General features: G+C 52.3%; 1 protein-coding gene across 3 annotated transcripts; it reads right to left on the bottom strand.

Moving 5' to 3' along the window:
- Positions 1 to 3,689: 3,689 nt before the first annotated feature.
- ADCYAP1 (adenylate cyclase activating polypeptide 1) lies at positions 3,690 to 9,326 on the bottom strand. Of its 3 annotated transcripts, none has more exons than XM_080580268.1 (5): positions 9,099 to 9,326; positions 8,018 to 8,125; positions 6,095 to 6,229; positions 5,652 to 5,747; positions 3,690 to 4,770 (listed from the first exon to the last, which is right to left on the bottom strand). In XM_080580268.1, exons 1-5 carry the CDS (start codon positions 9,155 to 9,157, stop codon positions 4,584 to 4,586), a joined length of 585 nt encoding a protein of 194 aa, XP_080436394.1. In that variant the 5' UTR covers positions 9,158 to 9,326; the 3' UTR covers positions 3,690 to 4,583. The 3 variants fall into 3 exon arrangements, with proteins under 3 accessions (XP_080436394.1, XP_080436395.1, XP_080436396.1); XM_080580269.1 differs by lacking the exon at positions 9,099 to 9,326 and adding an exon at positions 8,398 to 9,092; XM_080580270.1 differs by lacking the exon at positions 9,099 to 9,326 and adding an exon at positions 8,398 to 9,092 and having other exon boundaries at positions 8,018 to 8,150.
- Between the last annotated feature and the right edge of the window lie 4,621 nt (positions 9,327 to 13,947).

The raw sequence follows: 13,947 nt of genomic DNA on the forward strand, positions 1-13,947 counted from the left end.
AAGATCAAACTTCCTGCTGATTTTCTATTTTCCTTAACTCTAGGTGAAAACATATACAGCCAATGGATGAACTTCCGTTTATGAAGAAGGCTGAAAAAGTCTTGACAGGCACACGGAGAGGAGATCAGCACCTCTGCAAGCACATCTTGTGACAGGAAGGCATTGGTCACGTCCAGAGTTACACTAAAGTTCTACAGAAATGTATTCTTTGAGGCTTTCTGGCTTTGATGCCAAGTTCAGCTATGTGACAGACGTGGCACTGCAACACCTTTCTGAAGGCTGGGGTCTGGACTGCATGTCCTGCTCTGCTCAGCCTCCTTTACTAACTGACAAGAGTTTGTCACTTTGAATTTTGGGAGGTTTTCACAATGCAGGGTTCCAAAATCATGTGTTGTCCAGTCATTCTTATTCCCCCAGAAGACTTTTTCTCCATTGCTGGAGGGAGCCATACAGCAGCAGCACGCAAATTACCAGGCATTCCCACAAAACTCACGCTATATGACTCAGTATTGAACAATATTTTCCAAGCGTATCGCTCCAGGTAGCAGTTTCAATCACTGGGAACAGAGCTGAGCTTCCTCCTGAAATCATATTTGATTCAGTAATGAGTGATTTCAGTAGCTTAGGTCTAGGAACATCTCTGCCATGTACAGCAGAAGTCTGCACCCCTTCTGCACATCTTCCACAAGTGTCAGGACTTGAAGACCACATTTTTTCAGGTGGGCCAATCTCGAACAACCAATGCCAAGCAGGTCTTCAGCTTGGATCTCTTAAGCACATTCTCTTTCTAGGTGGGCACGAAATGTAATGGGATTATATGCATGAGCACTGCATAATTACTGAATAAACCTAACAGCAGTTTGTCACTCTGTGCTGTCCTTGGGAAGCAGTGACTTGATTTTCTTACACTGTTACTTTGAGAAATCCCTGTTCTCTCGCCCTCCCCCCAATGAGTATCTCTTTGCATTCTTCTCTGAGCGAATCTGCCCTGAATCAGAGCTTTTATCTGGCTTTGCACTAATTCTGCACGCATACCACCGATACCAGCGGTGTTTTAAGTTCTCTCAATGTCCTGTTAGTCAGGAAAATGCTGTTGTCGAAATTAGCGTATAAGGTGAACACATGGCGGGGAGGATATGACCAGTCTGTTTCAAATCCTGGACTTATAGGTTTTTTTTAAAATAATTTGCTAGGAAATTGTCATTTAATTCCTGTGCTTTAGTTTTTAATTGTATGAGCTTAGAAGGAAATAGAGTTTAGTTTAAGCTAAATTGCTGTTACCTTTCAACGTAGCTGAATATAGTCCCTGAGCTACAATAAAAATAATAAACACGAGCAGCTATTGATAAACGGAATTGAAGATTAAAGGTCGGATATCCTGTCCTCGGCTTTGTGCCGACAAACCACCCTGCCTGCGCTTTTTCGTTGCGGCCGCCTATTACTCCTTAAGCCCTAAGCAAGTCTTGATGTGTCGCAGGCACATTTTTTAGGACAGCCCGGCACAACCTTGAGCCAAAGCGAGTCGCCACCACCGCCCGAGCCGGGAGGTGCCGGGAGGGTGTCAGCACACACACAGCTCATTAAAAGCGGATTAGGTGACGAGCTCCTCCAACAGACCAACGCCGCTGGAAAAGAATGGCTCCTGAGCACGGGAATTGGCAGAGAGAGGGGCACCGGGCTGCGGATCTTGGAAAGCTGGGGTTTCGGTGCCGTGTGTGTGGAGCTAGACTTGCTTCGGCAGTTCCTCTTAATGGACTCGAGCAGAAGAATAAGCACCAGTAAAGGCGTTAGGGGTGATTTGGTGACAACATGTGGAGACTGAATAAGAAGGTATGCCAGGCACGAAAAGTTAGAAGCACTGATTAAATGTTAAAAATGAATTAATTATTTTTTTTTTTAAAATGCGATGCAGCTTTCACTGCTAGCTTCTAGGTTCCTCTCCCCCAAACACTAGACGAAATTGCATTGTTTACAAAAATTTATTAATACAAACTTTACACACTTTGTATAACAGTTATCAAAGTCCTAGTTATAGATATCATGTGTGTAATAATACTTTGCTGCAGTTCTGTTTATATTCATTCGCACACAAAATAAGTTCTCCAAGACTAACATCTACCTAAACTAGCACTGTATCTCAAATCTGCTCAAGTTTTGGTAAGGCTGTTGGCGTTTCTAAAAAGTACACAGAGGATAACCTAGGCGGTCACTTCATGATGCTTGCAGCTAGCCACTGAACTCGAACGGCTAAGGTCAGAAAGAAAACGTCAAGAGAGCCCTAGGTCATTACACCACAGCCGACACAAACACAGCAAACTCTGCCCATTGCCACAGAACAGAAGACAGAAGTACGACTAAAAACGCAAGCCGATGTGTTGCAGCATCGTAGGGCCACTAGATAGCCATCCGTCAACTCGTGGCGATTTACAAGGTGAAGAGAAGGCACCAAAGCTGCAAACTGAGCCCCGCGGCCCTCGGCCCCAGGAGCCCGGACGGCAGCACCCGGACCCCCCCCCCCCCCGGAGCTCTGCCCGGGGCCGGGGCTGTCCCCGGGGGCGGTTTTGCCCGAGGCTTTTTTCTTTTTTTTCTTTTTTTTTTGGGGGGGGGGGGGGCTGGGAGAGGATGAGGGACGTTGTTTTCGTAAGCAATCGACGGCTCGAATTCGGGGCTGTTTCTTTTTTTTTTCTTTTTTTTTCTTTTTTTTTTTTTTTTTTTTTTTGTGGAAAGACTCCTGTAAGGTTTGTGTGGGGAGCTGGAAGGAAGGAAGCGGTACCTACGTGTCCTCCTCCGCCACCTGCCCGCGGGCAGGGAGGGGGGCGAGCCCCCCGGCCGGGATCGCCGCTGCCGACGGTCCCCCGGGTGCAAGGTAAGATAGGAGTCCGTACATAGAGAGATGAGGTGAAAATGGTTTATCTCGTTAGAAACCGGACCACAGGTGAACACTACACATTCTTGTATGACAAAAGTTCGTTTTATGAAATAAATTTTACTAAGCAATAAGCCAGAATGTAGAAAAATACATTTTACCTCCAAACTCAATAAACAAGGAACAAAAACTTTAGTAGTAGTGCATAATTCTTTAGTGGTAGCTACAACAGGGGTTCCTAAACTTTTACAATAAGAGCTTGCATAAAACAGAACAAAGGAGTGAGAGAGCGTTCACAATCTTTTTTTTTTTTTTTCCCCAAAAAGAACATAACCCCAAAAATAATTATAAAAAAAAGGTGACTCGGGTGGGTTAAACGGTGTTTGGAAAAGTGCGAAGAGAGGATGAGAGGCGGGAGGGTCTATAAGAAATAATAATAATAGTAATAATAATAATAATAATAACAACAACAGTCAAAGAAAAGAGCAACTCCGACCGAAAAAATGCGAAGGCGAGAACCCTGCTCATTTACACACGATGAGAAGCATGGACAGCACTGGAGAGTAACACACTGTACTTTGCATCCAGGTCCAGTACCGAGCTGCCCGCGGCAGTTGGGTAGCGGATCGGAGGGGGGGTCGCCTCTGGACCCCCGGCCCCTTGGGGCCACCCCAGCTCACGTCCCCGCTGGTCCCCAAAGGGTCCTGGCTCCGCTCTGCCCCGCAGCCCTGCCCGGCCGGCCACAAGAGCACTGCGCGGGGCTGGGTGCTCGCTATCCTTGCTTCGGGGGTCGTTGGGGTTTTAGGTATTTTTTGGTCTTGAGTTTTGGTTTTGGTTTTCTTTTTTTTTTTTTCCTTTTTTTTTTTTTTTAACTATTCTCCCTCCAATAGGCAACAGAGATGTGCACAATTTGGATCGAGCTGTTGTTTTCGCGTGGGGATTGTCCTCTAAGCTCATTATTTGAGGAGACACTAATACAGATACGACTGGAATCAAAGAAAGCAGGAAAAATAAAACTAAAAAATCGAAATCTAGAGCAAAGGGGACGCTGCCCCTTCAGAGAGCTAGTGGCAAAGGAGCCTGCCTTGAGACTCACCGGGGGAAGAATCTGCTTCAGCAATTCTCCCAAATCATTTTCCTCAAAATCCCCTGGGAGCAGGGCATCCTTCTCTATGTACAGTAGCAAATGGTGAAAATTAATGTCTTCGACCCTGTCGCGGATAAAAATACTATCCTTTTAATTTCCATTACAAAAATAGGAGTAATATTCAAAACAATGATTGTCTTTTTTTTCTATTTATTTTATATAAAAACATAAACAGCTCAGGCGAATTCTTGTTCTTGTGCAGGCTTTATATGAAGAATTGTTCTTTAGTATTCGTAGTAGTATTTATATATATATATTTATATATTATATATAACTTAAGGATTGGTCCACAAAGTAGATCTGTGCGTTTCTCTAGTGCTTTTGTACAAAAGAAAAACAATATTATTATCAAAATATTCATTTAATGGCTTTACTTCATACATAAATACATGTTTAGATAACACAGGAGCGGTGATTGTTCAGTCAGTTTGGAAATGACTTTTGTTTTTGTTTAGATTTTTTTTGTTGGTGGTGGGTTTCTCTCTCTCTCTCTCTCTCTCTCTCTCTTTCTCTCTCTCTCTCTCTCTCTCTCAGGACTTTGTATACACGGGAGGGGCTGGTTACTCATCGCTACAAATACGCTACTCGGCGTCCTTTGTTTTTAACTCTTTGTTTATACCTTTTCCCCAGGACGGCCGCTAAGTATTTCTTGACAGCCATTTGTTTCCGGTAGCGGCTGTAGCTGTCCGTGAAGATGCCGTCTATGTGCCGCTTGGTGAGCGGTTCCGCCTCGTCCCCCAGGCCGCTGCTGGCACCGCTGCAAGCACCGAGAAGCACAGCTCCATCAGCACAGCATCACCACCAGCACAGCTCCACCACCAGCACAGCATCACCAGCACAGCTCCATCGGCACAGCATCACCAGCACAGCACCACCAGCACAACTCCACCACCAGCACAGCTCTATCACCAGCATAGCAGTACCAGCACAGCATCACCAGCACAACTCCACCACCAGCACAGCATCGTCACCAGCACAGCATCACCAGCACATCCCCATCAGCCCAGCTCCACCACCAGCCCAGCTCCGCCCCGCTCCGCGCCCCTCCGCGCCCCCCGGCCCCGAGCCGCCTCTCCCGGGGGCGCAGCGCGGCGGCTCCGCGGGCAGACAAAGACAGCAGCCCCGGCCATGCATTATTCATCCAGCCGAGGAAATGTCACCTCCCGCGGGGGGCGTCTCGCCGCCCCTGCCCCGCCGCCGCCACGGAGCGCCCCGGGGGTTCGCCCCGCCGCGTACCCCCCTGGGGACACCGCTGCCCACGGGGGACCGGGGATGGAGGAGGGGTCTAAGGGAGGGGATGCCCAACTTCTCGGCGTGAAACCAAAATAAAATAATAATAATCGGGGAAAGGAAGACGGATCTAAATGCACATATGCGCGCACGGGCGTGTTACACCGAGGAAAACTCCCTGCACGCCGGCGCTGGCGCCGGGCTCCCGCTGCTCCGGGAGAGCCCCGGCAGCCGTGGCCGGGGGCTGAGGCTCGGGGAGCCCCCAAACACCCCCACATCCCCCCACATCCCCCCCAGCCCAGCCCCGCCGCCGGCGCAAGGCATCCCCGGCGGCGGCCCGATGCGCTTTGTTCCCTCCAGCGCCCACCAACGCCCACCGCGCGGAAAAGAGCGAGCGGAAAGCCTTACCCGACCCGCTTGGCCATCAGGGAGTGCAGATATTTCCTGGCGGACAACTGGCCCAGGAGTTTCCTGTAGGCTTTGTTGAAGATCCCATCGGCGTGCCTGGGGCCGGAGGGAAGAGCCCCCGGGTGAGCGGCGACACCCCCGGCCCTCCCCGCCGGCTGCGGGGGGCGGCTTCTCCCCGAGCCCCCCCGGGACCCCCATTCCCCACCCGCAGCCCTCCAGGAGGTAAGGCTGCGACCCTATTTCTTCTGGTGGCCGGGCAGGAAAGCGAGACCCGGGCAGGTGGTCGTTTGTTTTGGGGTCGGGTATTTTTTTAATATTTTTTCTCTAATTGCTAGCGGCTTGGTGGGTTTTTTTGGGTTTTTTGGGTTTTTTTTTTGTCCCCCAATCGGCTCGGACACACCCGGCTCGAAATTGTCGCCTGCCACCCCGCGAGCTGCGGTCACCTTTTTTCCGGTGGGTAGTACAAGGTGTACATCTCGCCCAGCACGGAGGACGGACTCGCTATCCCCAGGGGCTCGTGGTCGTAGGCGAAGTCCTGCAGAGTGTTCCCGTCCTCGTCGTACACTTCGTCCTCCAGCCTGGCAACGAGAGCAGCAAGGGGAAGGAGTCAGCTCCCTCCGTGTCTCCCCCGGCGGTGCCCACCCGCTCCTCCCGCCCCATCCCCGTCCAGCCTCTGCGGGGCAGGACCACGAGGGACGGAGCACGCCGAGCTCGCGGAAAATCCTCCAGCATCCCCCTTTTTTCCCCATCCCCAGGCCCGAGGAACAGCCTCCCCTCTGCCGAGAGCTGGGAGCCTGGTGCCTCCCAAGCGGAGCGCACGCACGCACGGGCAGCACCCGCACGCACAAACCCGCACACACACACACACACACGCACACACACACACCCGCACACACACACACACACCCGCACACACGCACCCGGCCCTGTGCAAGGGGCTGGCCGGGAGCCTGCAGCATCCCCGACGGGGACCGGGAGGTCAGCGGCAGCCCCCCGGGGGCTGCGCCCCGCTCCTCCCCGCAACGCCTGCGGGCTGGGGTGGGGCTTGCTCCCGCTGCTGCTGTTCGTTGAATGGTGGCTCTGCCCTTTGAGGTCCCTCCGGTTCGGTGTCCCCCCCCTCCCCCCCAACCTCCCCCCCCCCCCCCCAAGCCCTCCCCGCCTCTCTCTCTCTGCAGTACGATGTAGGTCATCGTACGATACAGGCAGCTATTTTTGTCCGCGAGCTTTAGCGGAGGTATTAATAATAGATGCCGCTAAAGTGTTTCGCTCCTGCTAATTCAGGCGCTTGAATGGAGGGGAGCCAGCTTGCCGCCGGCTAATGGCCCCGCAGGCCACCGAGCCCACCGCCCTGCCGCCCTTCTGCCCGGGGAGGGGAGGGGGCTGCTCTGGGCCAGCCCCGACGGGCTCCGGGCTCCTGCCAGGACACCTCGGAGCCCCCCAAAGGACACCCCGTAAAGGGCACCCTCCTGGGCCACCCGGCATCGCCCCCCTCCCACAGCCGAGCCGCGAGGCGGGGGTCCCCCGCAGGGCCCCCCCGGAGCAAAATCGAGCTGGGGGGGGGGGGGGGGGGGTGGCAGGACGGCAGCAGCGAGCCCACAGCTCCCCCCCGAGCCCCCCGAGCAGGGTGGGACCGGGCTGCCGGGAGCCGTCCAGAGGCCGGTGCGCATCCCACGGGGGGACCCCGCTGCTGCCCCAAACGCCTCCGGGGGGCTCCGAGCACCCCCGGCACAAGCCGAGAGGGGCGGCACAGGCACCAGCCCGCGATGCCGAGTAGATGGATAAGGAGAGAAAACCGCGACACCTCGGCAGCCGCCTTCCCCCACGAGGAGGGAGGTGGCACAAAGACAGGTAAATAGGGGAAGGGACCGAAACCCCGCAAACTCCGCCGGCACCACACGAGCCGCGGCAGCTCTCGCAGGCCAGCAGGCGACGGGGCACCCTGCCGCCCCCAGCCCACGGCAGGGCAGGGATGCTCGCCGCTCCGCCGGCCGGCTGCAGACAACCAAAGCTGCCAGGGTCCTGGGGGGGGGGACACAGGAAGGGGGGTCCTGGGGGAGGCAACTCCCCACCCCCTCCTCTCCCTGTCACTGGGGACAAGAGGCTCCCCGGAGAAGTTAGTGCTGCAGCCGGGGGGCAACCTGCTGCCTGTCCCATCAGCAGAGCATCCCCCCAACTTGTCCCCCCCGGCGCTTACAGCCCTGCCAGGGTATCCTCTCTCAGGACGGACAGGGTGGGCATGCAGGAAAAGAGGAGGGGGTTTCTTTTGGTGTCTGTCCCCCCTTCCCCTCTTACTTCGTCCCCCTTCCCTTAGCAAGAGCAGGGCCTGCGGGGGCCCGGAGGAGCCCCGGGGCGGGGGCCGGACCCACCTGAGCGCCGGGTACTGAAGTCCAGCCGCAGGTGAGCAGTAGACGCTGCAATGCATTATTATGCCATAGACCAGGAGTGCTAGGATCGCTTTGCTACACATTGCCACTCTGTGCGGGAGGGAAAGGAAAACCGCTGTCAAAAAAAAATATATATAAAAAAAATAAAAATAAAAGATATATAAAAATAAAAAATAAAAAATCGCCCACGACCCACCAAGCCCTGGCCGAGCCCGCGGGGGAAGGATGCTCGGCGGCGGAGCGGCGCGGAGCGGGGAGCGGCTCGGAGCGGTGCCGCCGCCGCCCGCCCCGTCGGTGCCCGCCCGCCCGCCCGCCCCGGGACCGCGGCGGGGAGGCCCCGGCGAGCTGCCTCGTGTCCTTACCATCAAACTCTAAACACCCGGCACTAAGAGCGTTTGGCTGCGAAACTAAAAGGGCAGGTCTTTAAAAAATATATGGGGGAAAAAAAAAAAAAGAAAAAAGAAAAGAAGAAGAAAAACCCAAAATAGAGGGGAAAAAAATAGAGCTGTCTCCCAAGTTGCGGCCGAAAGGAGTTAAAACGCTCGTAGCATCGCCTCTCCGATGGGCGAAGGACCCGCGGGGTGAAGACGCCGCCAAAGCAGCAGTGAGTTGTTTGCTGATTTTAGGGGGATCCGCTCCAAAAAGAGGAAAAAAAGAGGAAAAAAAGAAAAAAAGCGAAAAGGAAAATAATAATAAAAAAAAAAGTTTGCAGGTAGCAGCGCGGATCTGGAGTGGAGTCTGCGAGGGAAGGGAGAGGAGGGATGGATGGAGCGAGGTGTCGCCGGAGAAGGGAGCGCAGGGGAAGGGGGAAGAGAGCGAGCGAGCCCGGGAGGGAGCGGAGGCGGGGAGCCGCGGGCTGGCTGCGTGAGCTGTTGTCTTCCCCAGCTCTCTCCCCTCACTGAGCGCCTTCTCAGCCTTCTCCTCTTCTTCTCTTCCTGCTCGGTGGCTCCAAACTTGACCAGCCTTCCGCAGCCTTCCGTCTGATACGCAATTAGCAACCAAATCTTTGCAAACACCCCGCTTCGGCAAGAGCCCTCTTCGTAAACATTCGCCTGCTCGTTACCTTAGAGGACGGGCAATATTGTTTGTTGCCCCCGTGGTGGTGTCCGGATTTTTATTCATGAATCAAATGCCTTTTTTTTTTTTTCTTTTTTTTTTTTTTTTCCCGGTCACGTAATAATCGGGTATCAGAAAAGACGTCACCACCCCAATTCCTCAAGGAACACGGTTCTGTGTCGTCCTCAAAGATGAGCTTATCAGGAGTCATAAAGCTTCTCATAAACACCAACTCACGCTTCCAAAAAAAAAAAAAATAAGGCTAAAATAAATAAATAATAACAACAAGAAGAAAATAACACCCAGAAAACCCACCCCATCCCGCAAAGCCTTACGAGGGTGCTCGCCCCGGCCGAGCTGTACCTGCTGCGGGAAGGGGCCGAGGGGCGGAGGAGGGCGGTGCGGGATGGGGGGGTCTCCTCTCCGGCTCACCCCCAAGCAGGACCCCCACTTCCACTCGGATTTGGGGATGGAGAGGGTCTTTTTTTTTTTTTTTTTTTTGGAGGACTATTGGGAATGTTGTTGTCATTACTCAAGGGTCCCTCCTCGGGGGCGAGCAGAGGTGCTGTGACCGCGTGGGGGGCTTCACGCGTGGCCACCGCTGCCCGTGGGGGGGCTCGGGACTCTCTCCTCCCATCCTTGTGCAGGGGCAGTGAGGGAGGGGATTAAAGGAAAAAAAGAGGGGGTGAAAAAAAAAAAAAGAAAAAAAAAAAAGCCAAGAAAGTTGACTTGCGGGAGGGACTGGAAGGGAAATCCCTACCCCGGGGAGTTCCCCGCCGCCGGGGTTATTTCCCCCGGAGCAGGGATGCGGGAGGCGAGCGCTGGGCGCGGACCCCGGCAGGCTCCCGGCCCCGCAGCAGCTCCCCCTGCGCCCAAAGCGGGCCCTTCATTTCCGAGAACTGCCCCGAGAAGCGCAGGCTGGCTGCAGGAGCCATTACTGCACATTTTAATTATTGGGATCATAAGCAGAGAGTTCAGGAAGCAGCAATAATTTACTTCTCCTGTTTCCTAGTTGAATGGTTTTGGTGTAACGTGCTTAGCCGAGTTATTTGAGCCCAAATCGATTTCTCAAAAAAAACCCAACAACAACAACAAAAGGCACGCCGTACAATTACGTCCCTATTATGCTCATTTGCAGCTGCAACATTTTTCCGGAGAAGAAGGAAATTTAGCGTGAATGAATTATCCCCTTCCAAAAGGGCCACGGACGCAATGCCGGGGCGGAGGGACGGGGGCCACGGGCTGGAGACGGCGGGGGTCCCCGGTGGGGCGAGCAAGAAGGGAGCGACACCGGGCCGGGGTCGGAAGGCCCCCACGGCTCCAGCGAGGGTCACCGGGGGCTTCCCCGCCGGCGGCCGCTCCGCGGGGCGCGGAGCCGGGGAGCTGCGGGCGCTGCGCCAGCGCGCACCGTCCGTGGGCGCACGGCGCCACCGCGCGGGCAGCTCCGCGCCTGCCGCCGCCGCCGTCGGTGGGGCCGGGGGTGCCCGCTCCGGGGGCTGGGGAAGGCTCGGGGGAGCCCCCCCCCCCAGCCGCCGCCGAAGCCCCAGGTCCCGGCTGTGAAAGAGGACTGCCCTGGGAGGGGATGCTGGGGGAACCTCGCTCGCTGCCGGAGATGGGTTTGTGGGGCTGGTGGGTTTGGTTTGGTTTGGTTTGGGTTTTTTTGTGTCCTTTTGAAGTGACTCTGCGACAGCGGTGTTAAATAAAAATAAAGAAAGAAAGGTAAAGAAAGAAAGAAAGAAAAAAAGAAAAAAAGAAAAAAAGAAAAAAAGAAAAAAAGAAAAAAAGAAAGGTTTTAGGGAAACAAGCGTGGCTGGGGTTAGGTGGATATCTTGGCTTTGCAGTCTCTGCGTAAAGGATAGGAAAGGCTCTCTCTTTCCAAAGAGACCAGAATCGCGGGGAATGCATTTTAAGGCTGTGGCTGTTTTCACTTTAGTTTTTTTTTTACCACTTTTTGTTTACACTGCCTCATTTCCTCTCCTGCCTCCCCTGCTCACCCGGTTCCTTCCAGAAAGTGCCAGGATGCCCGAAATCCCAGGCATCGGCATCGCAGCCGTACCGCTTCACCTACAAGGGTCCTGATGCTCCGGAGCGGCCCGGTGCCGCCCCTGGTGTTACTGTGCACGCAGGAGTGATGCCAGGACGGTTCGCAAAAATACGGCTTCTAGACACTCATTTAGGGTGAGTGAGTAACTCACAAATGATTCATGCCAATAAAAGTCTCATCGCATCTCGGTGTACTTCATGGGTGTGTGCACGCAACGTGAATATGCAGACAACATGAACACAGCTGAGGCTGAATAAATAAAGGTTTAAATCTGTCCTCCACGTAGAAGCAAATTTCTAGATAACTGTGTAATTTCAGGGCTGAGAGGGATTTGGCGTCTGTAATGCTTGCCTCTAAGGCAAATTCCTAAGGCAGCATCTGAAGGAAAGTAGGTTTTCACTGGCAGAATTTCCTTCGTCTTTCTGCTATCAGCTTAAATTAGACCTTTTAATTTACCTGACTATGCTATTTTAAATATCTATTCTATTAAGTAGAGCATTATAATTCTATAGATATTTCTAGTGGAGCTTACAACCCCTGAGCCTTGTTAAGCCTGACTGGGACTGACTGCTCTAAAGCCTACTGCCAAATGTATAATTCAAAGAAACATTTCATCATGCACAATGATGGGTATCTTATCCACTCTTCAGAACCCCCCCCCCCTTTTTTTTTCATATTTATGCAGATTTCTATAAAGAAATACCAAGAACAATCCATCAAAATATCGGGAATTTTATTGGTCCATAAAGCTGGATGATATCTCACGCACACTTGTTGGAAGTGCAGCCACTCTATCGACATTTTTTTTCTGCACATCCCACCTTAGCTGTGTGTTTTAAAAGGAATTTGGAAGACTGATGGACCTGGAATATGTAACTTTATCATGAAAGGTTATACATTTTTCTGCCAATATAGAAAGGAGTGAATTGTTCCTTCTCAAAAATAAACAACCCTACCGACCCAGCTGCCTCTCTCTCACATACACACCTCTATGGGTTTCTGAGTTTCTTGTCACTGTCTTTCCCCTGGCCTCCTATCCTACAGAGATGGCTTGGGCAACCCATTGCAAACCAGTCTGCTGATGAACTTTGTTCATGTCTGCATCAGCTTCATGGTTGTAACGTCAGCCTTCATCTTCTCACAGCCCTCCAGCCTCCTCCTCCCCGTGAGCTGGTGCCTGGGAAAACACTTATGAAAGCTCCAGCATGGGAAGGTAGTGCTTCTCAGCACTTCCAGCTGAGACCTGGCACCTGCAGTGGAGGCAGGAAAACCTCATTTTCCCCCTCAAGGTTAAATCGCAATAGGCTCAGACACAGAGAAATGCATCATTTACAAAGATGGTTTCCTTTGGTTAAACTGTTCTCTCTTGTGCTTTCTTCTGCAAGTAAAAGCAGCAGTACGTTTAGGAGCACTGTGAAGAGCACGAACACCAGTGTGCTTCCCCACATCTGCCATAGACTCAAAGAGTAAAGCTGTTAACCAGAAAGTTTATTCACTCAGGAACATTTTGGGAAGGAGGAACAAACCACAGAAAAAATGAGAGTAACAACCAGGAACAGAACTGGGACTGCAACTCTAGAGACACGTACAGTGAAGGGTCTGAGGCAAAAAAACAGTCTAAAATCCCAGGAGGGGAGGGAAATGCATTAACTGAATGGAGAGGGCTCACTTGCTGATGGAGTCCCTTGACAAACTCTTCACGGGTGACCAGCAAGTGTTAGCTGTCAGCATCCCACAGTAAATTCTTTGGGAGGATTTTTCCGATAATTCCTTGTTGACTTTTATCACCTTACCTCCATTTCCAAGCAAACAGTTGAAACCCATTCTTAAATATGTTCTGAGAAAAAGGGCTGGTTTTTGTTTTTCTTTTCTTTTCTGAAGTGATGAGCCACAACAGTATTTCTCAGGACAACAGCGTGGGAGTACAGCGAGCACAGTCATCCCACTCTTGTCCCTGTGTAGAGCTCATGGTGAGAGACAAAGGCAGTAGGCTGTCAGGGCCTTGCTAGACTGCCCACACAGGGGTTCAACGCTTGACCTTACGTGACGGGCATCCTCCTCCCCCTGTGCAGCAAACCCAGCACAATGACTGCGACAACACTGATGCGAAGGAAGAGTCATTCCTATCAAAACAGAAAGGCAAGAAAAGCACTTTCTGGATTAACGAAAGACCTAACGGCGGGCTTGGCTCCACAAGGAGTTGCCACCATGCTATGCGTGTGATGGCTGATTTCCTTGGATGAGCAATAGGTATATTTATAATCCCCCATCTTTCACCTGTGTAAAGTCATATTCTATGAGGGAATAAAAGTGTTGTTTTCCTTGACCCTTTCTGACAATGGTTCTTTGATCAGTCATTTACGTTTCAACAGTAGAGATATAAAGTACGAAAGTCAACAACAACAAAAAGTCACCTTTCGAAGATTAAATATTCCTAGGGCCTACTCTGTGAGCCAGCAACCTACAAAATGTCACTGAAGTTCTTGCTAGTCCATGGGGTGGAATAAAAGCCCTCGGTAATGGCAGCAGATCTGGGCCTATTCCATCTCTCCTCTCTATTTGGTCTAGTGTTCAGGGGAGAGTGAATCCTTAAACAGATTGAATACGCAAAGTTTCACAGACTGCTGCTGGGCTCCAATAATTTATACCAGACAAATAACAGCCACATTTTCTCTGTGCTCCAGGTTGCTTTTGCTCAAGCTGTAACCCAGCGTGAATGGCAAGTACCGGTTATGTACCCAAATGTGATGGAGTTTTGGGTACACCTTTAGAAATAGTGGGACTGCCTCATGCCTGCGTCCAGAAACTAAAA

The sequence above is a fragment of the Anser brachyrhynchus genome (assembly GCF_964034855.1).
Source record: "Anser brachyrhynchus genome assembly, chromosome: 2".
Classification (NCBI taxonomy): Eukaryota; Metazoa; Chordata; class Aves; order Anseriformes; family Anatidae; genus Anser; species Anser brachyrhynchus.

Bases quoted from the DNA above. Each gene is read 5' to 3' on its own strand.
- ADCYAP1 (XM_080580268.1), bottom strand. From the start codon at position 9,157: ATGAATAAAAATCCGGACACCACCACGGGGGCAACAAACAATATTGCC. The intron at 6,230-8,017 runs GTGGGTCCGGCC...TCTCGTTGCCAG, and splicing joins CTTCAGTACCCGGCGCTCAG to GCTGGAGGACGAAGTGTACG. The intron at 5,748-6,094 runs GTGACCGCAGCT...CTCCGGCCCCAG, and splicing joins TACTACCCACCGGAAAAAAG to GCACGCCGATGGGATCTTCA.